Source organism: Nuphar pumila, chromosome 13, assembly GCF_984573655.1.
Source record: "Nuphar pumila chromosome 13, dmNupPumi1.hap1.1, whole genome shotgun sequence".
Taxonomy (NCBI): Eukaryota; Viridiplantae; Streptophyta; class Magnoliopsida; order Nymphaeales; family Nymphaeaceae; genus Nuphar; species Nuphar pumila.
In genome coordinates this window covers 9,677,720-9,704,876 of record NC_143261.1, presented here as the reverse complement: position 1 = coordinate 9,704,876, position 27,157 = coordinate 9,677,720, and the positions used below count along the sequence as shown (strand labels likewise).

Here is a 27,157-nt window from a genome sequence, read left to right as displayed (position 1 = left end):
ATTTATTTGTTAATGTCAAACTGGAAGTTCTTCTTAGTATTCTTTGGGAACTGATTTTCATTGAATGAATGATGCACAAACAATTGTATTCATTAATATAATCTGTGAAATGTTATTTCTCCTCAATGATAATAGTGAAATTTAAAGATACAGCAAATAGTACAAATACGTCAAGAATATGGTCTAGCATGTGAATCATCTTACCACTGTTCATTACATTCATTAGTGAGAAGGGTTGTACTCTCTTAATGTCTTTTGCATTAAATTCATTGATGCAGGTATTCGTGTTCAGTCCTTTAAGAAAGGTCAAATAACAATGGACTTAGATTTTCGATGGGGTGGTGATCCAAATATTGTTCTTGCTGTAGATGCTATAGTTGCTTCACTGCCCATTCAGGTGCACAACCTTTTTCAGAGCATATTTGGTCATTCATGTTGCTGGTAATAATTTTCATGAAGGGTGGGGTTACTGTGAAAATCATGTGAATTAATGCTGTATTTCAATCGCTGACATAACTCCTTGTTTTTTATATTTAAGAAAAGGGTTTTTCCTTTCTTTGAACTATAAATTTTTTTAGTTGCCATTGTTTTACTTTTAGTTCACACATGAAATCATACAATGGTCTTTTCAAACTCTATTTTTTGGTATGCAGTCATATTGTTGTCACCAGTGTCACTGATATCACTGATATTTTGAAAGTGTCACGATAGTATCAGTGATTCAATGTCAGCCGATATTATTGGCAATATATCACCAAAACTCAAAACATTGCAATTATATCACGATATTTGTTGGGGAAAACTCATTTTTTATATTTTAAGCTTACATTTTCTTTTTTTCTTTGTTTTTTATATTTTTAAACCTTTTAAAACTTGTTTCTTTATATTTTCACCAGAAAAATAATGCAAGACTACTACTTTTTTTTATCTTTTTAACTATTATTTATATTTTTTCATTTTTTTAAACTCCCAAGTTTTTCCTGGGATAAACTAACTTTTGATAATTTCTCTGATAAAAACCCTTCCTGAGAAATTACCTTGAATGATATAGGTGACTATGGGTGTGATGAGAGAAACAGATTTTTAAAATGGAAAAAATAACAAAAGTTTTCATTTTTCTCACATTTTCACCCACCAAACATCGACAGAAATAAATAAAACCTAAAATTGAGAAATATTAAGAAGAATAAAATAAAAAATGCTGTTTTCTTCCTGTTACATAGCCAAGATAACAGTAAATATTTCTATAAAATCATGGTATTTTGGTATAAATGATAATATTACAATATTTTGAAAATATCATGAGGCTGTTAAAATGCCAACCAAAATATCACATTTTTTCACTTTGTTTTCAAAATATCAATGACATTTGTCACTAATCACTGTCATTGTCACATTATTGGGTCACCATGTTGATAAGAATGTAGTTAGTCCTGGCTACCTGTAATTCGCTTGGTGATTCGTCATTTAGGAATTTTGCTGCAATGTCAACTTCTCCACGCTTAATTATGCAAGAATTTACACTGAGATTCTGTTAACTTTAATGGATCTGTTGCAGCTGAAGGATCTTCAAGTTTTCACTGTTATACGTGTCATTTTCCAACTTGCTGAAGAGATTCCTTGCATTTCTGCAGTTGTTGTTGCACTTCTTTCTGAGGTGTGTTTCAGCATGTCTTCCATATTCAAACATGTCTTCCATATTCTGCTGATTCATCTGAAAATGGCTATCTTATGAGAACATCAATGCGGCGGAATCGGCTCATGAAACAATTTTTAAGAAATTTAGGGTGTTAATTTCTCATAATCCAAATGCTGGAGTAATGTGAAGGAGGAACTCCAAAGCATGCAATAACATATTAATAAACTAACAAGGTCTGCCACACGCACACATATAGTGCGGGGAACAAGAAACATGGATTGAAATGGGTTTTATATCACTTTTTTTTTTGCATTTCAAACCTTGTAGATGTGTTCATCATGGTTGATTTGGTAGGAATTGATACTTGGATTATGTTTTCCCAATGAAAAAATTGATTTTTCAAGCCTTGAAAATTTACGAAGATTTTGGGCCATTGGTTTTTCAAAATTTATAAAACCTATCCATGTGTCGGAATTGGACAATCCAAAACCAATCAATAAGAAATCAAGCATGTAGTATGGTTGGAATTTAGAAAAGAAAGAAAAAACCCACGAAAAAGCCATTTTGCACATTTTATTTGGTAGGTTCTCTCTCTCTCTCTCTCTCTCTCACATACACACACACACACACATTTGTGCTTTTAGCGTGCCTACTCTCTCACCTAAACCGTTGTATTATTTCCAATATAATGGTTTAGATGAGGTTGAAATGTGGACGTCTTTTCATTATTAATGGCTTCCAAAACGTAATGAGGGAGGAGGGGAGGAGCTGTTTCCAAAGATGAAAAGTAAATAATTTGTTGGTTTGCATGTATGCATGACTTGTTCATGTCACAAAATGGCATGGAATCCATGACACAAGTAATACAAAAGAATAACAATTTTTTTATCAAACATAAATGAAATCCAAATGCATTTGGCTAGATGCAATAAACCATATATAGCCATGAGAAAAAAAGACATAAAAATTAAATATTTTATTAATGTGAAATATTCACACGAATATACAAGTCGACCTCACTAGAACACTCATGCACGCACACACACTATATATCCATACTCTCAAGTATACAACAAAAGGATGAGCAATATATAGAGGAAGACATAATGGCTAGTTTGACTAGTCAAACTAGCCGTTAGAGCTTGTTCTAACGGCTAGTTTCACCCTTACAAACCTCAATGGCTAGTTGGTCATTCAAAAGTGACAAAAAAAGAAAATCAATAAAATATTGTCATTCTAATAATGACCAAAAGATCTAATCTAACCTAAAGTATAGTATAAGTATACCTACTAATCTAATAGGTATACTTAGAGTATACCTATCCTAAAATACATAAAAGTCATACCTAAAGTATGCTATGAATACAACTCAAATTAAATGTACAAAAATACACATAAAAAGAAAGAAATAAAATACCTAAAGTTCACATAAGTGTACTTTTGGTATATACAAAACAAATACAACATAAGAAAATGCTACATATATGTTAACAGTTCACACATGCATACCTCTCTCAGATTTTTTTACTTTTCTAAAAGACCTCTCTCTATCTTAGGATACTTTTTTAGCAAAGGTAAGGAGCACAATTTAAAATCTTAAAGGATTTCCTAATTTGTAGACATATCTTTCGTTTGATGGAGAGGAAACCTGTAAAGAGTCTCAAACTGTTTGAGGTGGGTTTGAGCAGAGTTGTCAGTCGAGGAAGCAGGAGCGGGAAGCAAGACACTTCTAAAATTTTATGAAGTGGGAAGCACAAAACGCTTCCTTGGAAGCGAGAAGAGAAGCGAATGTTAAAATATGTGTACTCTTACACATATATGTATATATATATATATATATATATATATATATATATATATATATATATATATATATACACACAATACCCGATAGGGGTATTTTTGTCTTTTTGCATTTGCTATATAGTTGTTTTTAGAAAACAACTATTTATTTTTTAGAATTAGTTTACATTTTATATTTTTTAGTTTTTGTTTTTTATTTCACGCAATTGGGGGCCCCACATAGAGTCATTGGGGCCTCCAACGATCACAAATGTGACCGTTGGGGGCTCCCAACGTCTCTATGGGGAGCCCCTTTTGGCCTCTCCTTTTCCTCTCTTCTTTGTGCATAAATAGGGGCTTTCCCCTTTGTATTTCTTTACTTCTTCTTTGAGGAGCTTTTGCTCCATTGTAATGGGTGTTACACCCTTCTTCTCTTCAATAATATTAACTTATGCCTTATAGGCATTTTGCCCCTTTTGTGGGTTTATGTGTTAGCACATTATGTGCTTGTGTTTTCTCCTTTAGTGGGTATATCCGCACTTCATGTGCATGTGTATTGGTTCATTATTGAACCTAATATATTCCAAGCCGTTTCCTTACATGGTATCAGAGCAAGGTTGGGATCGAGTTGCTCTTTGTTGCATTGGGAAGCGTGCTATTCAAGAAATTTTAAAGAAAAATGGTGAAGTTCTCATTTCTCTCTTTTGTTTCTTAAAATTATTTGGTATGCATTATATTTCTTTAAGTATTGTGCATTATGAAGAATTAGATATGTTTTGCATATGTGTTCTCCTTGTCATTATGAGTTTGGGTTCTTAACATTCCATTGAACCTTTTTTTTCGTATATTATTTTCTTTCGTATGTCTTTTCTTGAAAAATAAGTCTTTTAAGAAAGTTATGTTAAAAGTAAAATGTTTGTGAAATATGTAGCATTGCTCACATACTCTCATCATAATTGTTGGTTCGTATTAAAGGTATGTGTTTATCCTCTAAAATGTCCTATATGAGGCTTTTCGTAATATCATTTGTCTTTGAAAAATGATTGACATATATTAACTATGAAAAATTCCTTATTAATTTTTTATTTTCCTACCTAATGAGTTCTTTTTCATATGAGCAATATTTGATTAATAAGGCATTTTATAATACTGGTTGAATTAAGTTTTAAAAATGATCTCATAAAATATGGTTATTTTCTTTACATTCTTCAATTCAATTTCAAGAATATGTTTTATTATAAAATTTATTATCTTCATTAATGTTGCATACTTATTACATTAGGAGTTGGTTATAATCTATTAAGTTATATGTTTTTAACAATATTATGAATTTTTGTTTATAGATTTATGCCATAACGCAATCCTATTATTCTTTTTTGTTGGGATTTTCTCCACTTTAATAAAGTTTTCCCTCTTCCTTTCGTATGTACCCTCATTTGGGGATTTTTTTTTTATCTCTCTTTGAGAGACCTTTTGATCCTTGTGAATCTTCTTATGAGTATATACTCTTTGAGAAGATTTCATGATTGTTATATGCTTCTTTTTAAATAACAATATTGGTTTTTATGAGACTTTTTAAATATTACCATCTTTATGAATGCTTGAGAGCTCTCTCTCTCTCTTTTCAATAAAGAGATGTTTATATTGCCTTCTTTAAGGCTTGTTTTGTCCCTTAGTGGACTTGTGAGATTGTTTCTTTTATCGTTGTAAGTGCTTCCGCAATATCTTATTACATGTTGTCCTAAATTTGCTCATTTAAGATTATTGCTATTCTACATCTTGGTATGCATATAATTGCAATTTATAAAGGTTTGATTTGATTCTTGGATTATTCCAAATCCGTTCTCACACATGACATTGCTTAAATATTTCATGTTGTGTTTATTAAGTCTTTTGATAATGATCATGATTGAACATAATTTCGTGTTTATGCAAAATTATTGTTATAAGGCATATTGTTGTGGTTAATCGTGTTGGACCTTTGGATCGGCCCTCTTTGTAAAATCACATATTTGAAAAATGATTTCCCTAAGCGTCCATTGCCTTTTTTATGGCATTTATTTTTATCCATCACAAGTTATATGATGCATCAATCATTTTTTATGGCCTTATTGTTATATTAGAGATTGTTGAGGTGGGTTATGAGCACCTTGTGTTATGTCATTTTAGATTGTCCACTTGCCATATTAAAGATGGTTGTTGAGGTGAGTTATGGGCACCTTAAGACTCTAAAATGATTTGTTATATGATCTCTAATTATGAGTGTGTCACTCGTTTTCCCTTTTTTGGCCATTGATCTTATGAATGCTCTTATTTATATACAAATGTATGAATATATGGTGTTTGAAACCTTAAATGTTTTAAGGTATATTAAAATCAAGGGTTTTGGGACTATTTCCCAGCCTTTTGTTGTTTATGAATCTTATGGGTACATTTGCACATTTGTGAGTTCGTGTCTTGTGCTTTTTGTGCATAAGTGTTTCAAGTGTTCTTGTTGTGCGTATGTGCACATATTTATTTTAAAAAATATTGTTCTATTGGTTATATTCAAGGTTTTATCTATATGTTTGTCATTACAAGTTTTATTGCCTCAAAAGTCTTCTCCTTTTATACCTCTTATCTAAGTGTCATCATATGTAGACAAGATTTTTATTACACCTTTGTGTGTTGGTAGCCCTTTGTTGGCTTTGTTCTCTTGGTCTAATAGCTGAACACGCTTGTCTTGAGTGTTATTATATGTAGACAAGGCACGTTGATTCACACCATGGTGTGTGATTTTAGTCCTTGTTCTAGTCGATGAAATGTATGCCCATGGTTGGCTTCTTTCACTCATTTCAAGTGCCATTTTATATAGACAAGAGACGTATTGTGTTTTATCCCATGGTTGGCTTGATACTCTTGTTCTAGTAGCTGAACATACTTGATCTTGAGTGTATTTTTACGTAGACAAGAGATGCTTTTGGTCCATGTTTGTGTGTATTCTCTTGTTCTTGTCGTTGATGCACTCATTTCAAGTATTATTACATGTAGACAAGAGATTCTTTTACACACCTTTGTGTGTGTCTTTGGTCTTTAATGACATTATATTTATGTTCTTGATCTAGTAGCTTATACACTTGATTTATGGGTTTTGGAGGACTAATGAGGTAGTTGCTTGTAGTGGATGAACTATTGTTGAAATTTGCAAAATTTCATTCATAACTTGTGTTTTAAGATATTCTAGTGAATCATATCATTGATATGCATATTTGGAAACCAATTTAATTTTTTGGCATTTAACCTATATATTAAGTGCTTTTTGATTTTTCGGTCACCTAATGAGTTTTTGTATTTGCAAATATTTGAGTATGAATTCCCTCAATGTGTAAAGATTTCTACTCAATGTGTAATGACTCTTGAGAGGACATTTTTAGCAAGATCACATGTGACATTTGTTTAGAATTTCTTCTTTCTAAGATATGAAAGAAATCATTAGATCATCTTGTGCTAAAATGCCTCCTTATTATTGATTTGTGTGTCAAAATTGCTTTCGTTCGTATGTCCCTTTTAGGGAGCCACTAGTTCTTATGTGAACATTGGGTTCTCACAGATATTTGTAATACATGAAACTTTTTTAATTTTAAATACAAATTTCATAATTTTGTGTCTTTGTGCACTTGTGAGTGTTCCCCGTTCACACACTTCTTACTTCCAAGTATTGATAAATTCCTTTGAGTACTTATTGGGCCCTTGTGCAAAACGATTTGTGGAAGTTGGTGCACTTCATATGCATTGTCTCTTTGAAGACATTATACATTGCTTTTCTTGAAGACTTTTTCATAGTATTGAAATGATTAAGTAGTTTTTTAATTATCTTGTTATGATCTTCCACTAAGATATCCTTTTTTGGAATTTGTTTGAAATGTCTCTTAATAGACATATTTCATCTTGGTAAAATCATGATTTACTGTCATCCTTAAGAAATGTTGCCTCTTATCTAATGTTTTGAAAAACTGTTACTATCTTGTTTAAAACCACTCTTGCTTTTCAATATATTATTGTTGCAATTCTTGGGTTAGAATATTTTATTTGTCTTGTATACTTTGAGTCTTCTCTTGGTTTGTTCTTTCTCTATAGGATCATTAAGATGTGGTGCCTTAGATACATCATGTATTCGATCAATGGAGGTACTATGGGGATGATCGCCAATAAAGACATTTTTTGAAGACTTACATTTGAAAGCATTTGCTGAGATGTCATAAAGATGGAGATTTCCCTTGAAGACTTTTGAAGCATTGGACTTCTTTTCAAGACTTTCTTTTGTTTTTCCAAACTTTCGGGTTTTTTCCCCGCAAAGTTTGAGGGGGGTGTTAAAATATGTGTACTCTTACACATATATGTATATATATATAAATATATACATATATGTGTACAATACCCGATAGGGGTATTTCTGTCTTTTTGCATTTGCTATATAATTGTTTTTAGAAAACAACTATTTATTTTTTAGAATTAGTTTACATTTTATATTTTTTAGTTTTTGTTTTTTATTTCACGCAATTGGGGGCCCCACATAGAGTCGTTGGGGCCTCTAACGGTCACAAATGTGACCGTTGGGGGCTCCCAACGTCTCTATGGGGAGCCCCTTTTGGCCTCTCCTTTTCCTCTCTTCTTTGTGCATAAATAGGGGCTTTCCCCTTTGTATTTCTTTACTTCTTCTTTGAGGAGCTTTTGCTCCATTGTAATGGGTGTTACACCCTTCTTCTCTTCAATAATATTAACTTATGCCTTATAGGCATTTTTGCCCCTTTCGTGGGTTTATGTGTTAGCACATTATGTGCTTGTGTTTTCCCCTTTAGTGGGTATATCTGCACTTCATGTGCATGTGTATTGGTTCATTATTGAACCTAATGTATTCCAAGCCGTTTCCTTACAGCGAACCGGAAGCAACCTAAGAATTGAACCGGAAGCAAACCAGGATTCGAAGAGGAAACAAAGAGGAAAACGACCTAGGATTCGAGTGAGAAGCAAATGGAAAACGAATAGGAATCGAAAGGGAATAAAAAATATAATTATATTTTTTCTAATTTACTAAAATATAAGATTTATGTTATCATTGACAAAATAAAACATGAGTATATAATATTAAAGTTGATATATTAATTTCAAAATTGAATTATATATACAAGCAACTTGGTTGTTAATATGTTTGGATTATGAATTCATGATCAACGAGGAAAAAACTACATAGACAAATAGAAACTAAGGTCTGCAATTGAACAAAAGATATTCAACAAATAAGCCAAATCAAACTAAACAAGAACTCAAGCTTAAGATACTTAAGATCCTACTCAAACCACTATTCAACATAAATTTAAAGCTAGAACTTTCTTACAACATTCATCCATATAAAGTATAAACAATGCTCACTACTTGAAAGAAAAATCAAATTTTTATGCAATAACCAACCTTTATTCTCAACAGAGACAAACTCACATGGAAGTTCATTCTCGTGTGTGCATGATACATACATCTCCGCATGTAATAACAAACAGAGAGTGAGAGATAGAGAGAGCGAGAGACTGAGAGAGAGGGGAAGAGAGTGAGAGTACGAGAGCAAGAGATGAAAAGAGAGGGGGAGAGAGTGAGAGACAGAAAGAGAGATGGAGAGAGAGGGGGAGAGAGTGAGAGACCGAGAGAGGAGAGATGAAGAGAGAGGGAAAGAGATAGAGGAGGTAGAGAGAACGAGAGATGGAGAGAGAGGGGAAAGAATGAGAGACAGAGAGAGTGGGGAAGAGAGTTAGAGTGAGAGACCGAGAGTGAGAGAGAGGGGAAGAGAGTGAGAGTCTGAGAGGGAGAATCAGAGAGAAGAGCGATGGAGTGAGTGAGAGAGGAAGAGGGGAGAATTAGAGAGAAGTGCGACAGAGTGAGTGAGAGAGGGAGAGGAGAGAATCAGAGAGAGAGAGAAAGAGGGAGAAAGAGAGGGAGAAAGCTACTTGAGGGTGCCCATCACCATTGCTGGAGGTTGGAAGCTCGGAGGTCTTTGGAGGAGGCTTGGACACCAGTGGAGATGGCTGAGAACCAGAGAGAGAGAGTTGCATTATGAATGAATAAAACCACCAAACCCTATGTGATTTAAGGTTTTTCAAAAAAGAAAGACCATTTTGACCTTACGAAAAATATGTTTTCTTTTTGTTTTTTTCATAAAAAACATTTAATTAGGGGGTAAAACTCTCCCTCATTAAAAAATAAAGAAAACTCACTTCCCGATACATTTCCTGTTAACTGGGAAGCGCGCTTCCTAATTAAAATGGGTGCTTCCCTGCGCGTTTCGGAAGTGCCGCGTTTTGCGCTTCCTCACTCCTACTAATGCTTCCGATAACCCTAGGTTTGAAACCCACGTGGGCCATCCCCTACTTGGACAATGAAACCTTGGGATCACCCCTGGTCTACTAGGAAGAACTCCCAACACTTTAATATGGGTGCACACATGGGGAATCTACCATAGAATGTCCATCGGATAATCAAGCATGGCCCTAGCTGATTAAAACACAAATTGTTTATGGATATATTTGGAATAAAGCTAGGCTGCACAATATCGTCCTAACTTGCCGTTGTTGCCTTATATATTTATGATCATCTGTGTTTCTAAGTTCTTATGAAGTATTTGAGGTCTGAATTTCTTCTTGTTGTATATATGTGATTGTGTTTCTCAGTTATGGATTTTTTAATATCTAACTAATTCATGGCTGTTTCTGGATACTTTTTAACAAGTAATTTTCATCATCTTGTATTCACGATTAGTTATTTACCACTAAGTTTTATGGATATATTTGAATGCTTGACAGTATGAATCCAATATCATAATTTATGTTTTAATGCAGCCAAATCCTAGAATTGATTACACACTGAAGGCTGTTGGGGGTAGCTTAACTGCAGTGCCAGGACTTTCAGACATGATTGATGTATGTTACTTGGAAATTAAGTTGGTCTATATCTACTTCTGCACTGAATTTTGAACCATATAATCCATGAAAGATTGTATCTGTATTGTGTTCTCTTTTGGTAGGACACTGTCAACAATATTGTTGCTGATATGCTGCAATGGCCTCATAGAATTGTTGTGCCAATTGGTGGTATCCCTGTGAATACCAGGTACTTGCTGGATTATTTTGAAGCCACTTTTCGTGTTTGTTCTTGTTCTTGTTTTTTTTCTTCTTTTCACCAATGGAGGCTGCTAACCTATTTACTTTTCTATATTGCCATGTACTCAAGTTAACTTCTTTTTTATGTTAAAGCAAACATGCCTAATAAGGTTTAGTAAACCTGTATTTAAATGAAGATCTCTAAAGAAGTGCCTGTAAGAGACCTAAGGCTGACCTTTTCAGGAACTTTTCAAACTTGATTTTTGAAGATAAGAGAAGCAAATGGAAATTAGTTCTCTTATTGGTCATATTGTTTATTTCAGTGTTCTGAGGTTAAATAACTTATTCTGCTATGTGCTTCTTGTGATGCTTTGGCTACAAGGCTTGGTAAGGGACTTTTGTTTCACTGTAATTTCTGGATAGATGTTAGCTATACTCATTCTGTACGATACTTGTCGCATTCACCTCAACATTACTTGCTATCACTTAATATAAGAACTAAAGTGGTTGATTTGCATTCAAGTGTATGCTTGTGAGTTTTGATCTTAATACAGGAGTATGACTAGTGAGATTGTTTTCTCCTTTGTTAAGACTTGCAAGTTTTCTTTGTTCTGCAGTGAATTGGAGCTTAGGCCACAGGGAGAACTTACAGTAACTGTTGTGAAAGCAAATGCACTGAAAAACATGGAAATGATTGGGACTTCTGATCCTTATGTCATCGTGCATATACGTCCCCTATTCAAGGTTAAGACCAAAGTGGTTGACAACAATCTAAATCCAGTCTGGGGTGAAACTTTCCAGCTAATTGTGGAAGATAGAGAAACTCAGGCAGTTTTCTTTGAGGTCTTGCTATATACCCTACTTTTTAGCTTCCTTTTTTAATGATTATTTTAGTCAGATTCCCTTTCCTCATAAAGGCTTGCCTTCCTCCCTGTACTTACTGTTTCACTATATTTTGGGCACATTTGCAACTCTGTGAAAGTTAGATTTTATCAAGATCTTGTGATTGAAAATCACAATTAGAGCACTTTCTCAAGTTCTTACAAACATGATATAGTGCAAGTTGTGATTGTGATTATCACTGGGAATGCTCCTCCATTGAAACTTGAGAAAGTTGGTCACGAAATTGAACCTGTGATCAACTTTCTCAAATGTGATAACTCATCCCTCATGTGACCAAAGGACACTAACCCTACATATTTGGATGTAACATGGAACTAAAAAATAGTTGCATAAGATTCAACCTAAGAACTGTGTAAAGTCAAGAAAGGAATCCTACAAAAGAACATAAAAAAGCTGGAGACTACATTGACTTTAAGTCTCTGTTTGGGAGTTTGTAGGTAGGAGTTGGAGTTCTTTGACCGAGTCCCCAACATCCACCATCATTCATGAGCTTGGATGAGACAAATCCCAGGAAATGTTTTAAGATTTGGAACCTCCAAATCCATCCATGTCCAAATCCATCTACAATCTCTCTTTTCTTGTGGTTGGCAACTCCATTGTTGTAGACCCTCATCATCTCCCTTGCCTAACTCCTTTTTAGTTTACTCTGGCTATTTGGGAGCTGCTTGTTGGCAAGGAGATGCCAACTCCAGCTGGTACTAGCTTCCAAGCAGTGAATGGTGGAAGCATATGCTGCACGGTGCCACATGAGTAATGATGCAGGTGTGGCATCCGACACAATTGGGTGCAGGTCAACAAGTGTCAGTTATAGTCAACCAGCCCCAGACCATTTTGGTCTAATTTTGGACTTGGTCAATTTTGACCAAGTCTTAAATTGTCCCAGTTTAAAAAAGCTTTTAAAACTTATAAAATAAAGTTATATTACTCACTATAACATTAACGTTACATTTTTATTTGTAAAATTGTAAATTTATTTTATGGGCCACAGACTCACACAAGGGCACCCCGGGCCCACACACATATATCTCTCTCTCTCTCTCTCTCTCTCTCTATATATATATATATATATATATATATAGAGAGAGAGAGAGAGAGAGAGACGAAAGTAATTCAACATTACCACTCATGAAGATCAACAAACTGTTGAACCCATGAACTGAACAAGAGCAAAAGCTAAAAACAAATAAAGAAAGCACAAGAGAAAAGAACATCAGACAGATAAAACGGGCTCACATCGAAGCCGCTTGCCCAGATTGCGGCAAAGGAAAGGTAGCATCAGCAGGAGGGAGCGGGAGATCTCTAAGATGCATACGCAAGATCGCATAAACATCTACCAAGATTTTATGCACCAGGTTATGAGTGTTAACTGGAATATGACGAAAATGAGCATCGTTTCGTGCCATCCAAACAAACCACCAAGAAGTAAGCAACCAGGTTAGCCAGATGAACCTCCACCTCTTGCTGCGCCTAATACAAACCGGCCCCAAGATCAGATCTAGCGCAAAAGACTCCTCCTTAACAAATACTTCCGGATACCTCCAGGTCCTTCTAAAGATTTTCACAAATATTGGGCAAGACCAGAACAAGTGAAACGTAGATTCTTCAGCAGCCTGACAAAGCACGCACCAACTCGGGAGCTGAATGCCCCACTTCTTTAAATTACTGTGGGTCTGGATCCTATCATGCAAAATTAACCAAGCCAGGACTCGAGAACGGGGAGAAGGACCCTTCGCCCAAAGCACATCCTCGGGCAACTAATCAGCCCCCGACGGGAGCAACGATCTATAGACTTTTTTTGTGAGAAACTCTCCGCTTGGCGTCAAAGTCCACTGCAACCACTGACCAAAATTTCCGGAGTCCTCAAAGTGGTCTCTAAAGCAGGCTAAAGCCCTCAACCATGATTTACGCAAGTGCGAGACAGCCAAACCTCGAGTTCCCAGACGAACCGGGATAAGAGCTAGAGCCCCATATTTAGCAAGAAGCAAACTAGCACAAGGGTTATCCGGTTGGTGGGCCAACCAACATTGCTTGGCAACAAGAACAATGTTTCGCAGTCTGGGCGCAGGAATGCCTAAACTAGCCATACGCCGATGTAAGACCACTGAATGCCAACCAATCAAATGACACTTACCCTTGAGTTGACACCTAGACCATAGAAAACCTGCCAGCAAGCGTGTCAGTTGCTTCTCTACTCCCACAGGCATCACAAACATAGACATGAAAAATTCTGGAATAGTTGAAAGAACATGTCTGACTAAGGTTAGACGGCCAGCGATGGAGAGATAGGACGACTGCCACGAAAGCAATTTGCGCTTTACTTTTTGAAGCGTCGGAGCCCAAGCAACTGAATTGAGGTGCTTCACTTGTAACGGCAAGCCCAGGTACATAATAGGCAAGTCAGAAATAGTGCAATAAAAAATTCTCTTTCTAGCTGCAACATATTGACATTAACATTGAACATGGTAATAGAGCATTTGGTCTCATTTAGAGAAAGCCCGGATAGGGAGAGAAAGAACTGAATGATAAGCTTGAACCTAAGCATCTGTTGAACATTTTCGCAACCAAAAATGATCATATCATCAGCATAAGTAAGAATATGACTCGGGAAGTTGGAAACCTGCAAAAGTTCAATGAAACCCGATACAGCAGCCCGCTTAAGCAAGACCACAAGACCCTCAGCAACTGCATTGAACAACAAAGGCGATAGGGGGCACCGTTTCTGCAAACCCCGTCCCAGCTTGAACCGGTCTCCTCTAATACCATTGATATTTAACATGGCCTGGGCATTTGAGACCAGCTCTCTCACCCAACCAGAAAAACGACGACCAATACCGAAGTTTGCTAACATTTGAAATAAGAATGGCCAATGCACAAAGTCAAAAGCTTTATGAAAGTCTAACTTAAGGACAAAGTAAGGTTGACCACTATGCTGCAAGGAATGAACAACCTCGGACGCCATGATAAATGAGTGTTGTACCCTCTTATTATGGATAAAGGCGAACTGAGAGTCTGAAAAAATCTGGTTAGCCACCAATTTCAACCTATTCGCCAAAACCTTGGCAAACATCCGATAGAAAGCACTCATAACTGAGATTGGTTGGAATCGAGAAATATCAACAGCCTCATCATCTTTCGGAATGAGCGAAATAATAGCAACATGAAAATAACAAGGCAGTCTGGAGTTACGATGAAACTCATCAAACATGCTCACCACGTCTGATTTAACACAGTCCCAAAAGATTCTAAAAAAGTCGACATGAAACCCGTCAATGCCAGGCGCTTTCCAACCCGACAGATCCTTAATGGCCGTAAAAATCTCATCGTCAGAGAACCTCCTTTGCATGGATCTGGCTTGCTCAGGCTGAATTGAGCCAACTAGGATATTGCCAAGGACACCCTCCACAGTTAACGAAGCAGAATATAAGTCCTTAAAGTATAGCGAGACTGCCGGAATAACGTGCTGATTGAGATAAGAAACACCCTCAATGGAGATAGAAGGAACAACCTTCCTCCTATGACGATGAGAAGCATATGAGTGAAAAAATTTAGTGTTGTCATCACCAGCCGAAGCCATTTCACCCTAGACCTTTGCTTCCAACGAATTTCCTCTTTGACCCTCCAGCTTTTCAAGAGCATATTTAATTCTAAGGACCTAGCCTGGAGACTGAGAAGTTGCAAATCAGAAAGAGAGTCAGGAGAAGACATATACTGATACAACGCAGAAATCTCTTGCTCCCATGCGGCCATTTGCTGAAATTTCTCCACCTTACGACTATGAAGCCAAGCTTTGATATCCTTAACTAGACGAAAAAGCTTATTTTGAACCCGTAGCGCTGCCCAATGCTCATCAACAATTTTGTTCCAAGAATTAGTAATAACCGAGAAAAAATCTGGCTCCTGAAGCCACCATTCTTCAAACGCAAAGCTCCTGGTGGGTTGAAAGCCATCCCCCCCACTCAGTGATGATCTGCCCATGATCCGAGATAGAGGGAGCAAACAACACACACTTAACGTCGGGAATGCGGTCCAATAAATTAGGGGTGACAAAGACCCTATCAAGGACCTTACAGTACGGACGAGACCGCATATTCGACCAAGAAAAGCGCTCCCCGGTTAAAGGAATAGGGTAGAGAAAATGTCGATGAACAAAGTCTTGGAAACCTCGCATAGAGGGATTAGGAATTACGAGGTTATTAGAGTCATGGATAGATAACAAACAATTGAAATCCCCCATAAGCTATGTCACAGGGATTCGGCTAGCAGGGTGCCGCACCCGCGTCGACGCGACTCGACGCGGGTGCGGCACCGAGTGCGGTCAACCCGATCCTGGGTGCGTTGACCGCACCCAGGATCATTTAGGTCCATTTTTTTTTTAAATTTGCCCTATGAAATGGGCTGCGATTTTTAAAAAAAAATTTTTGCTGACAGCAGCTGTCTGTCAAGGCTGACAACTGTGTTTGTCAGGGCTGCGATTTTTTTTTAAAAAAAAATTCTGCTGACAGCAGCTGTCTGTCAACAGAAAAACCTGTGGGGGGAAACCCCGCCCCCCTTTATATATATATATTTTACATTTTTGCCCCTGCCGCAGCCCTGCACCCGGGTTTTTTGGAAGTGCCGAATCCCCGCACCCGCACCCATGTGACATAGCCCATAAGAAGGTGACAATCCGCGCTGGAAACGACAACCCTATCCAAGTCATCCCAAAAAGCGGTCCTCATGGCGGCGAGATTAGGTCCATAAACAATAGAAACCACTACTCTTCTATCAACTGCCTGGAAATTGAAAGCATCAGACAAAGAGAAAAGTCCCACATCCAGCTGAGATAAATTTAAAGACTGCTTTCCCAAGATAAGGATACCTCCTGCATGATTTACTGCTGGCTTAAAGAAATAGTCAGCTCCCTGCCAGATGCTAGAGACGACTACGAGCTAGATGACCTCCATTTTAGTTTCACATAAAGCAAGAAGGTCGGGTTTTTGCTCCCTAACCCAATTAGCCAGAAACAAGCGTTTAGTGAGACAATTTAAGCCCCTAACATTTCAACAAACAGTCTTCATGGAACAAAATCTGGAAAAACCCGGGGTTGGTGGCACCAGGGTTACCGGAAGCGCCTAGCTAAAAGGGGAGCGCGCTTTGGAAGCGCGAAACGTCATGCTTCCGAAGCGTGGAGGGAAGCGTCCCCCTTTTTTGGGAAGCGCGCTTCCCTTTAATGGGAGACGTGTTTCCCTTTAATGGGGGACGCGCTTCCCTTTAATGGGAAGCGCGCTTCCCATCACGCTTCCCCCACACTTCCCCCTCGCTTCCCCCACGCTTCCCCTGTTTTTTTCAATTTTTTTGTATTTTTATTTTTTATTTTTTATTTTTTCGCTTCCCCCTCGCTTTCGAGACGCTTCCTAGGTCGCTTCCGAGACGTTTCCTAGGTCGCTTCCGAGACACTTCTCGAATCGGTCCTAAGTGGTCCCACGCTTCCCCGCTTCCTAAAATTTTGAAAGTGCCTCGCTTCCCGCTCTCGCTTCCTCAACTGGCAACCATGGGTGGCACCGAGATGACCTTCTTGGGGACCTGACATCGGTAGCCGAAACAATTGACGAAGGCCTCCTTCTTCTTCGCTGACCACCAGCACTGACAGACGACCTCAATTGACCATCGAAAATGCCAACTGCTCGCAGTCTGCTCCACCGGAGTTGCATAGAGAGTCCCCAATAATCGCAGAAATAGCTGAAATCGTACAATCCATATCAACAGCTATAGCTTGCAGCTGCGAAGAGGAGAGAGAGATCCAGCAACTTAGTTGCATCGACAACCGTGACATCCAGGGGTTGTGAACTAGGATGCTGCTGAATCAAAGGCATAAGCAGGTGGCTACCCTGACCCCATGCTGGACTATTGGAAGAGACCCCGTTTGACGGAATACCAAAAGATTTGGTAGAAGAAAAAACCTCAGAGACATAATGCGATACAGGGGGAGGACGTTGAACCGAGGAGCCAAGCACCATGCATCTGATTGTCAGGTTGGTTCTAACATTAAACGCAATAAGATTGATAACCAGATAGTCAGAGCGTCTGGAGGGAAAAATAATAAGGGACGATTGCAGATTCGTCCTTTGTCCATCACGCGCAAGCCTGCCCAACCGCGTGTTAAAATATATGTAATACCTATATATATATATATATATATATATATATATATATATATATATATATATATATATATATATATATATATATATAGTTCTCATTCACTACCCGATGAGGGGTAGTTTTGTAATCTCGCCCAATAGGGGCATTTTAGACTTTTTCCTTTTCTTCTTTTTTTCCTTTTTTCTTTTTCTATTTTTTCCCTTTTCTTTTTTGTCTTTTTTTATTTCTTTTTGTGCATTTAATGCACAACCATTGGGGGCCCCAACAAAGAGTCGTTGGGCCCCAACGGTCACAATTGTGACCGTTGGGAGCCCAACGACTCCTTGTTGGGACTCCCAATGGTCCCTCTCTCTTGCTTTTCTCTAACTCTCCCTCACTCCTCTCTTGCCTATAAATAAGTGGGGTCTCCCCCTTTGTAATGTGTGGCTTCTTCAAGCCCTTTTGTGCATTTATAAGATTTTATGCTTTCTAGCCATTATTGGCTTTTGTGTATGTCCTCTTTTGGACTTGTTCTTTGATTTCTATGTGTGAATGTCCATTGTAGGACATACATTTCTTTTCCGCATATTTCATTACATGGTATCAGAGCCTTGGTTGTGCTCTTGATTCATATTGCTAGTTGTCTTGTTTTATCTCTCTTTGTTTGTCCTCCATTCTTGATTATATAATGGAAGGAGAACAAAAGATTGATCTCTCCTTCAAGCTCAATGGTACTAACTACATGATGTGGGCCGCCGCCATGGAGAACAACCTCAAGGGTAAAAAGCTTTGGGGATACGTTATGGGCACCATTAGGGAACCTCAACTTCAACTTACGAAAATTGATGGTGATCAAGAAAAAGCTCTAGAAGGAAATGTTCGCATGAAAGCTATTGAAGATCAACAATCCAAGGTAGAAGATTGGGAAAGTAAGCATGCAAAAATTCTTGCATGGTTCATGAACAACGTGGAGTTAAAGATTTGCACCAACATTGCTAAATTCCGCCTAGCAAATGAAGCATGGTTCTTTATGAAAGGTATGTATACCCAAAAAGACCTTGCTCGTCAATTCTTCATCCAAGAAAAAATCCGTACCATTAAGCAAGGTGAAATGAGTGTAAGAGATTACTATAGCACTCTTGGCCCTTTGTGGGATGAGCTATCCCTTCTTGAACCCAAATGGGTATCAAGTGAAGATGTTGAAATGAGGAGAGAACAAATGGAGAAAGAACACTTTTTCCAATTTTTACATGGGCTTAGGCCCGAATATGAACAAGTTAGGTCCTCCCTCCTTCATAGATCCAAACCACTTCCATTGGAAGATGCCATAGCCGAAATATGCCAAGAAGAAACACGTCTTGGCATGATTAAAGGAGGAGATGAAGTTCTTGCCGTGTCTAAACCCGGCAATCATATGAAAGCATATAAGCCTCCACACTTTGGGAGGCAAAATAACTATAATGGCAATTATAGGAAAGCCATTTGCCATCATTGTCAAGAACCGGGTCATATAAGACCTAATTGTCCAAAGATAAATGAACCTCCAAAAGGTAAAGTTGCTATTATTGAAGAAATCCCACAAAAGAAGGAGGAGACAATGAAAGGGAAAGAGTCCTTCTCCCTTGCTCAACTATCCGAAGCACTACAAATTCTACTCAAGTCGCCATCAACTTCGGGAGCCGCCATTGCCTCTTCTTCTCCTCCAGGTACGCCTTCTTGGATCCTTAACTCTGGAGCATCTTTTCATATGACCCCTATTGAAAATGGACTATCCAATGTATGTAGCAACTCCAAAAATTCCTTTGTTTCCACCGCTGATGGTACCTCTTTACAAGTTAAAAGTTTTGGAACCTTAGATTTTTTAAAAGATTTTTTTGTGCCAAATGTAAGAGTAGTACCTCAACTTAATTTAAATCTTTTATCGGTCTCCCAAATATGTGATCATGGATGTGAAATCTCCTTCTCAACCAAGGATTGTTCTATACAGGATCTCCAGTCCGGGAAGCGGATTGGGCAAGGCCATAGGAGGGGAGATCTCTACTACATGACCCACTTAAAACTTCCTACTAACTCATTTTGTAATCATGTCCAAGATAAAAATATAGAAACTTGGTATCAAAGACTTGGACATCCAAGCTTCTCAAAAATGTACTCCTTTCCCTTTGGAAAGAAATTTTGTAATGAGAAACATTTTGTTTGCAAGAGTTGTATTTTTGGAAAAATGAAATCCACCCTATTTCCAAAGAGAACATTTGTGTCAAAAAGACCCTTTGAATTAGTTCATTCGGATGTTTGGGGTCCTTCTCCGGTCATATCAAAAGGAGGATACTCATATTATGTTACTTTCATTGATGATTTCACTCGATATGTGTGGATCTATTTTCTCAATCTAAAATCCGAAGTTTTTAACTTCTTTAAAAAATTTCATATGATTGTCAAAAATCAATTTTCAACTAATATCTCCATTCTTCGATCCGACTCCGGTGGAGAATATCTATCAAATGAATTTCAAGAATATTTGGAAACCAATGGAATTTGTCATCAAAGGTCATGTCCTAGGACTCCCCAACAAAACGGTCTATCCGAAAGAAAGCATAGACACATCTTGGAAACCACTAGGACTCTTCTTATTTCCAAAGAAATTCCAAAATACTATTGGGCCGAAGCTGCCTTAACCTCCACTTATTTGATAAATAGAATGATATCCTCATCCCTACAAAATATATCTCTATATGAAAAACTTTTTGAAAGAACACCCGATTTTAATAGATTAAGAATTTTTGGGTGTAAGTGCTTTGTCCTTACACATAAAAGAGATAAGTTATCTCCCAAGGCTATCGAATGTGTGTTCTTAGGATACGGAGAAAATCAAAAGGGTTTTAGGTGCTTCGATCCCAAAAGCAACAAACTATATGTATCCAAAGATGTTACATTTTTAGAAAATGAGAACAGTTTTGAGAAAAATAAAGATATTGATGAAAGCGAATATGCGTTCTTATTTGATCTTCTCTCTCAAGAAGATGTGACTCCTCACGAAGAGGATGTTCCTAATGATTTAGAAGATACTCCTCTTAGTAATGTTGAAAATGCAAGTAATGATGTTGAAAATAGGTCCATTCAAACCTATGCTAGGCGTGGTCAAGAAACTCCCATTAGCGCTTTAGAAAAATATTCTCAAAATTCCAACATAGAAGAAACCTCTTTAAGGAGATCTAGCCGGATCTCCAATCCTCCTAATAGGTTTGTTTCCTATGAGTCCCTAACACCTAAATATAGGGCATGCCTAATTGCATTACACTCTTATCATGAACCGTCACACTATAATGAAGCCAAAAACATTCCTCAATGGGTTGAAGCCATGAAACTTGAACTTAGTGCCCTTGAAAAGGCTAAAACTTGGGAAATAACCTCATTACCCACTGGAAAGAAGTCTATTGGATGTAGATGGGTCTTCAAAATTAAAACTAAAAGTGATGGGTCATTAGAACGTTATAAAGCTAGGTTGGTAGCCAAAGGATATGCTCAAGAGTACGGAATAGACTATGAAGAAACCTTTGCTCCCGTAGCTAAAATGACTAGTGTTAGGACTCTTATTGCGGTTGCATCCGTTAAAAAATGGCCTATCTATCAATTGGATGTTAAGAACGCATTTCTTAATGGGGAACTAAGTGAAGAGGTCTATATGGATCCTCCACCAGGAGTATCTATTGGTGAAAACAAAATTCTTAAACTAAAAAAGGCACTATATGGGTTAAAACAAGCTCCGAAAGCTTGGCATGACAGATTTAGTACTGTAATGACTGGCTTAAATTTTCGTTCATGTTATACTGACACTGCGTTATTTGTAAAAAGTGCAGGGTCCTCTGTAGTTGTTCTACTACTATATGTTGATGATATGATCATCACTGGAAGTGATGAGCAAAGAATCCATGAAATTAAGAAAATTTTAAAAGAAAATTTTGACATGTCTGACCTTGGTTTCTTAAGATATTTTCTAGGTATTGAAGTTGCATATTCACCTCGAGGGTACATCCTCTCTCAGATGAAACTTGCTGCTGACATTTGTGCCAAGTCTGGAATTTCGGATGATAAAAAGACAGAAACCCCTGAGGTTATCAATGCAAAGCTGAGACTGGAAGATGAGACACTTCTTGAGAATCCTACTCCCTACCGTCAACTCGTTGGGTCTCTGACATACTTATCCATCACTCGGCCAGACATAGCTCATGCAGTTCACTCCGTCAGTCAGTTTCAACATGCACCTACAACTGTGCACATGAGTGCAGTCTTAAGAATTGTCAGATATATTAAAAACACCATAACTAAGGGAGTTTTTCTTTCCTCTTCATCATCCCTTGATTTAATTGCTTATACAGATGCTGATTGGGGAGGAAATCCCAATGATAGAGTATCAACCACTGGTTTTTGTGTTTTCCTAGGTGACTCTATGATTTCTTGGAGATGCAAGAAGCAGCATAAAGTATCATTGTCCTCAACTGAAGCGGAATATCGTGCAATGGCCACTACAACCATGGAGCTTGTGTGGCTTAGAAGTCTCCTCTGTGATATGGGCATCGTCATCTCAATTCCGTCGAAGATGTGTTGCGATAACAAGAGTGCTATCTATATTGCAAGCAACCACACCTTCCATGAGCGTACTAAACACATTGAGATGGATTGTCACTATGTTCGAGATGAATACCTAAAAGGAACCATAGCACTGCCCTATGTCACATCCGAGTACCAGTTGGCAGACTTTTTCACCAAATCTCTTGCTGCTCCTCGTTTCATGTTTCTTCTCAATAAGCTTTCCGTTGTATCCCCGTAAAACTTGAGGGAGGGTGTTAAAATATATGTAATACCTATATATATATATATATATATATATGTCACAGGGATGCGGCTAGGAGGGTGCCGCACCCGCGTCGACGCGACTCGACGCGGGTGCGGTCAACTCGATTTTGGGTGCGTTGACCGCACCCAGGATCATTAATGTCCATTTTTAAAAAAAAAAAATTGCCCAAATGGGCTTCGAAATTTTTTTTAAAAAACTTTATGCTAGTCTGTCAGCTGCTGACAGACTAGCATAAAGTAAGTTTTTCACGCACAGCAGCTGTCAGCAGCAGCTGTCAGCACAGCTGCTGATAGCAGCTGTCAGCTGTGCTGTCAGCACAGCTGCTGACAGCAGCTGCCTGTCAGTTGCTGACAGCTGCAAAGTTTAAAAAAAAAACCCCGCCTATTCCCCAACCCCTATATATATATATATATATATATATATATATATATATATATATATATATATATATATATATATATATATATTACTTATTACATTTTTGCCCCTGCCGCACCCCCGCACCCGGGTTTTTTGGAAGTGCCGAATCCCCGCACCCGCACCCGCACCCATGTGACATATATATATATATATATATATATATATATATAGTTCTCATTCACTACCCGATGAGGGGTAGTTTTGTAATCTCGCCCAATAGGGGCATTTTAGACTTTTTCCTTTTCTTCTTTTTTTCCTTTTTCTTTTTCTATTTTTTCCTTTTTCTTTTTTGTCTTTTTTTATTTCTTTTTGTGCATTTAATGCACAGCCATTGGGGGGCCCAACAAAGAGTCGTTGGGCCCCCAACGGTCACAATTGTGACCGTTGGGAGCCCAACGACTCCTTGTTGGGACTCCCAATGGTCCCTCTCTCTTGCTTTTCTCTAACTCTCCCTCACTCCTCTCTTGCCTATAAATAAGTGGGGTCTCCCCCTTTGTAATGTGTGGCTTCTTCAAGCCCTTTTGTGCATTTATAAGATTTTATGCTTTCTAGCCATTATTGGCTTTTGTGTATGTCCTCTTTTGGACTTGTTCTTTGATTTCTATGTGTGAATGTCCATTGTAGGACATACATTTCTTTTCCGCATATTTCATTACACCGCGCCTCCAACTTGAAATGGCAATTGGTACAAATAGAGGCAGATACCAGGCCCCGAGCTTGAGAAATAGATAACGACCTTGACAGAACTTGTGATGGCGAGCATGGCAAAAATTTTCTCTGCTTCCCACGAGCATGCCTAACCAACCGCGCCACCAAACCGCCACGTGAATTAGCGCAAAAAGAATCAGACGTTGAGCTCCATGCATTATAAATAGTGAGCGGCAAATCTCTAATAGAGTAAGCATTGATGGCAGAGCCAAATTTTTTGGAGCCCACCCCTGGCAGAACTTGCAACGGTTGGGAGATGCCATCAAATGCTGGCGAAGAGTCTATCATAGCTGGAACAATAGACGAAAAAGGAAGCCCAAAGTGCTGCAGCTGAACCGGGACCCAGATAGACCCAATCTTGACAACATTGAATGAATTCGCCGGGTTATGAAGATTGTCAATCTGCACCCATGGCGAGAAGGATAATTTTTGTGAAGGTCGTTCAGGATTCCAACTTGTCGAATGACGCACCACTCCAGAAAAATCTTTAGAGACTAGAGTCTTCCCCGAAGAATGGGAATGTGATGGGTTAGATCGTCTTTGCTTCCATACTGGGTGCCGATGAGAGAAAAAAGATAAGCCGCACTTATGAAAATCACAGTGTTTGTGAAAGTTCAGAGAAAAACAATTAGCACACCACCAATCCCCCGGCCTGGCATGACTCAACTGAGATCTATAGCGAACCGCATGAAAGGAGCTTTGCCAAGTTGATAGGACCTGTTGCCATCCTCGATCGGCAACCCATTCTGGAAGCTCACGAATGAAGAAAGGAGAAACAAGCAAAGCCTTAACAGAGCACGCTTCAAGAGGCTCCCGGCTAATAGCTCGCAGGAAAAACCTAATGTCCGAAATACGAAGAGAGCCCATATCTAGGCATGATCGGAGGGACTCCGAAAGCTTAGAGAAGAACCAACGATTGAGTCTGAAAGACAAGACAACATCCAATCCCCATCGGCGAAGCACAAAGGCTGCACCCCAGTCATTCACAGCTTCCTTGATGAAATGTAGGGCTCGCAGGTTGACCCTCAATGGGAGATCGGGAGCAAGCCCCCAAAAGCAGCTAGACGAGGGGCGCATAACCAAACGACGAAAGGCACCGATGAAGGAGCCTACGAAACTCTGAAAAAGAGAATAAACAAGATTGAGGTACACCTGCGAGGGTCGGGGACTCCGGCGGTGATCGGCACGACCAACGAACGCAGCACAAGCTAGGGCAACGATGCCTCTTCACCGGCCAAAACCTCCGAATGGAGCATGCTTTTGGTGATGGGGACAGAGGAGGGCTGTTGTTGAGGGACCCACCGAACAAGGGCCCACTGCGGTGGGAGAGCCTCCCTAAGATTCGAGAGGATACGTCCAGACCGGACGCAGGACCAATGTCGATGCCTCATCATCGGCCAAAACCTCTTGGAATGGTTGGTTAACGGCAGCCCGCTTCTGGAAATGCAAGATGTCTTGTGGTGGATGATGAGGGAAAAGGGGGGCAGGGGAGAAAGGTCAGTTGGCAAACAGAGAGGATGCAGTGCGAGGGATGGGAGAACGGGTCGAGAGAGAGAGAGCAGAGAGAGATGGGAGGGACTGGGTTGACAGCAACGGGAGTGGACTAAGGGTTTGGGAGTGTTGAGAAAGAGAAAAAGAAAAAGATCGACGACGATGGTGACCGGCGATGGGGGTGGTCGTTGTTGGGTGGCCGGTGACGGTAGTGACCGGCAATGGGGGCTTGCGGAGGGTTTGAGAATGTTCGACAGAGAGAGAGAGAGAGAGAGAGAGAGAGAGAGAGAGAGAGAGAGAGGAGACAGGAGAGAGAGAGAGAGAGAGAGACCTGCACACAAGTTTCTTAAAATTGCCATGTCGTACTGGCCACACCCACGCTTGCACTCGCACCTGTGTCAAGGGAATGGGTGTTAGTGATGTCAAGGCTTTCAAAACATGGATTTGAGATATTCAGAATTTGGCATTTTAGTGTCAAATACAGTGAGTGCTTACAGGAGAAGATTCCACCTCCCTTTATTAGGCCTTAGAGAATGAAGCCCTCTTGGAATTTGTGCTTCAGACTCTCTCTCTCTCTCTCTGTTGGGGGGTGTGGGGGCAATAAGCCAAGCTTCTTGTGAGAGGATCAAGCTCTTTATTCAGCCAAGGTTGAACTTAGTTGCACACTCGTTTCAATTGATTGGTGGCATGTTCACATCCCATATTCTACCATAAATTGTAAACCGGTTATTGTGTAGAGCTTGATTCAAGCATAGCCAGAACACAAGTGTTCAGGCTGGTCTCAAGCTGAAGCCTGGTACTTCAGGTGAACTGAGCTCAAACAGTCACTGCATGCATGCGCATATTGTGTGTTCATGATGTGATGGAAGAACGATCGACTGACTAACTATTATTCTTGTTTGTAAATGATTTAATTTCAGGTCTTTGATAAGGACATTACAAAGGATACGAGATTGGGTGTTGTGAATCTGCCATTGACTGACTTGCAGCCTGAAAAGCCTAAAGAACTAGAGTTAAGGTTGTTGCCTGCGCTTGATATGCTCAAAATCAAAGATAAGAAAGATAGAGGGACTCTTACTATTAAGGTTAGCCTCTTATAACCTGGATCTGATAACGGAGCATTTAAATTATATGGTATCACTAGTAGTAACCACCAGAAAAATGAAAAAACATGATTTTATAATCCATGGCCCTTCAATCGTGGTTTCCATTATAGGCCTTGTATCACCAATTCAACAAGCATGAGCAATTAGCAGCCATGGAAGCAGAAAAGAAAATACTGGAAGACAGGCAGAAATTGAAGGAAGCTGGTGTTATTGGAAGCACCGTGGATGCTCTAGGTGGTGCTGCTTCATTGGTCGGCTCTGGAGTTGGTTTGGTGGGATCTGGGATTGGTGCAGGTGTTGGTGTGGTTGGCAGTGGCTTGGGGGCTGGAGTGGGACTGGTTGAAGGTGGGTTTGGTGCAGTTGGTAGTGGGTTAGGAAAAGCCGGAAAATTCATGAGCAAAGCTGTCACCAGTCAGTTTGGGGTCTCTTCGAAAAAGGTGAATAAGAGCACTGGAACACAGGAGAATGGTGCTGCCAGTTAGTCCAGGTACCTTTCTCGATGCATCAATACACGATCCTCGTTTGATTTCTGCTTCATTTGTGTAGTTAGTTTTAATGGACAGCATCTGTAATTCTTGCAAGTCTTCTTTCTCTCTATTTGAGATGTGAAGCTTGTATAGTTGTATTGCATTCAAAGTATGCATAAACTAACCATTAGATAAGAATAAGGATGTACATTAGGAAAAGAAATGGCAATGGCAGCCATTATATCCATCATTGATCCTCTGCAGCATGGGACTCTTCCTAGCTTGCAAATTCAATTCCTTGGCCTCTCATGAACAGAGTGAATTGTTGCTTTTATCAGTAATCCTTTTAATACAAGCAGCATTACCTTAAAAAATGTCTGACTGATGCAACTTGTAACTTGCTTTCCAAACCACTCTTCCATATTTCTTGTATCTTTGGGCTTCTCTTTTCCACTGTTTCTTATAAGTGTACTTTATCTATTCTCTTAATTTATTCCTTGGCCCATTAGAAAACAAATTAAACTAAAAACGCAAAGTCATCT

General features: G+C 38.8%; 1 protein-coding gene across 1 annotated transcript in view; it reads left to right on the top strand.

Annotated features, from left to right (window-relative positions):
- The window catches only part of LOC149817711 (calcium-dependent lipid-binding protein-like), a 32,854-nt gene extending 5,933 nt beyond the window's left edge, over nt 1-26,921 (top strand). The window contains exons 5-11 of the mRNA XM_089985102.1: nt 279-397; nt 1,559-1,657; nt 10,285-10,365; nt 10,470-10,555; nt 11,163-11,388; nt 25,963-26,127; nt 26,259-26,921. Of these exons, the coding sequence (XP_089841228.1) occupies nt 279-397; nt 1,559-1,657; nt 10,285-10,365; nt 10,470-10,555; nt 11,163-11,388; nt 25,963-26,127; nt 26,259-26,630 (1,148 nt within the window). The 3' untranslated portion in view covers nt 26,631-26,921. The remainder of the gene's footprint in view (nt 1-278; nt 398-1,558; nt 1,658-10,284; nt 10,366-10,469; nt 10,556-11,162; nt 11,389-25,962; nt 26,128-26,258) is intronic.
- Nucleotides 26,922-27,157: the final 236 nt, after the last annotated feature.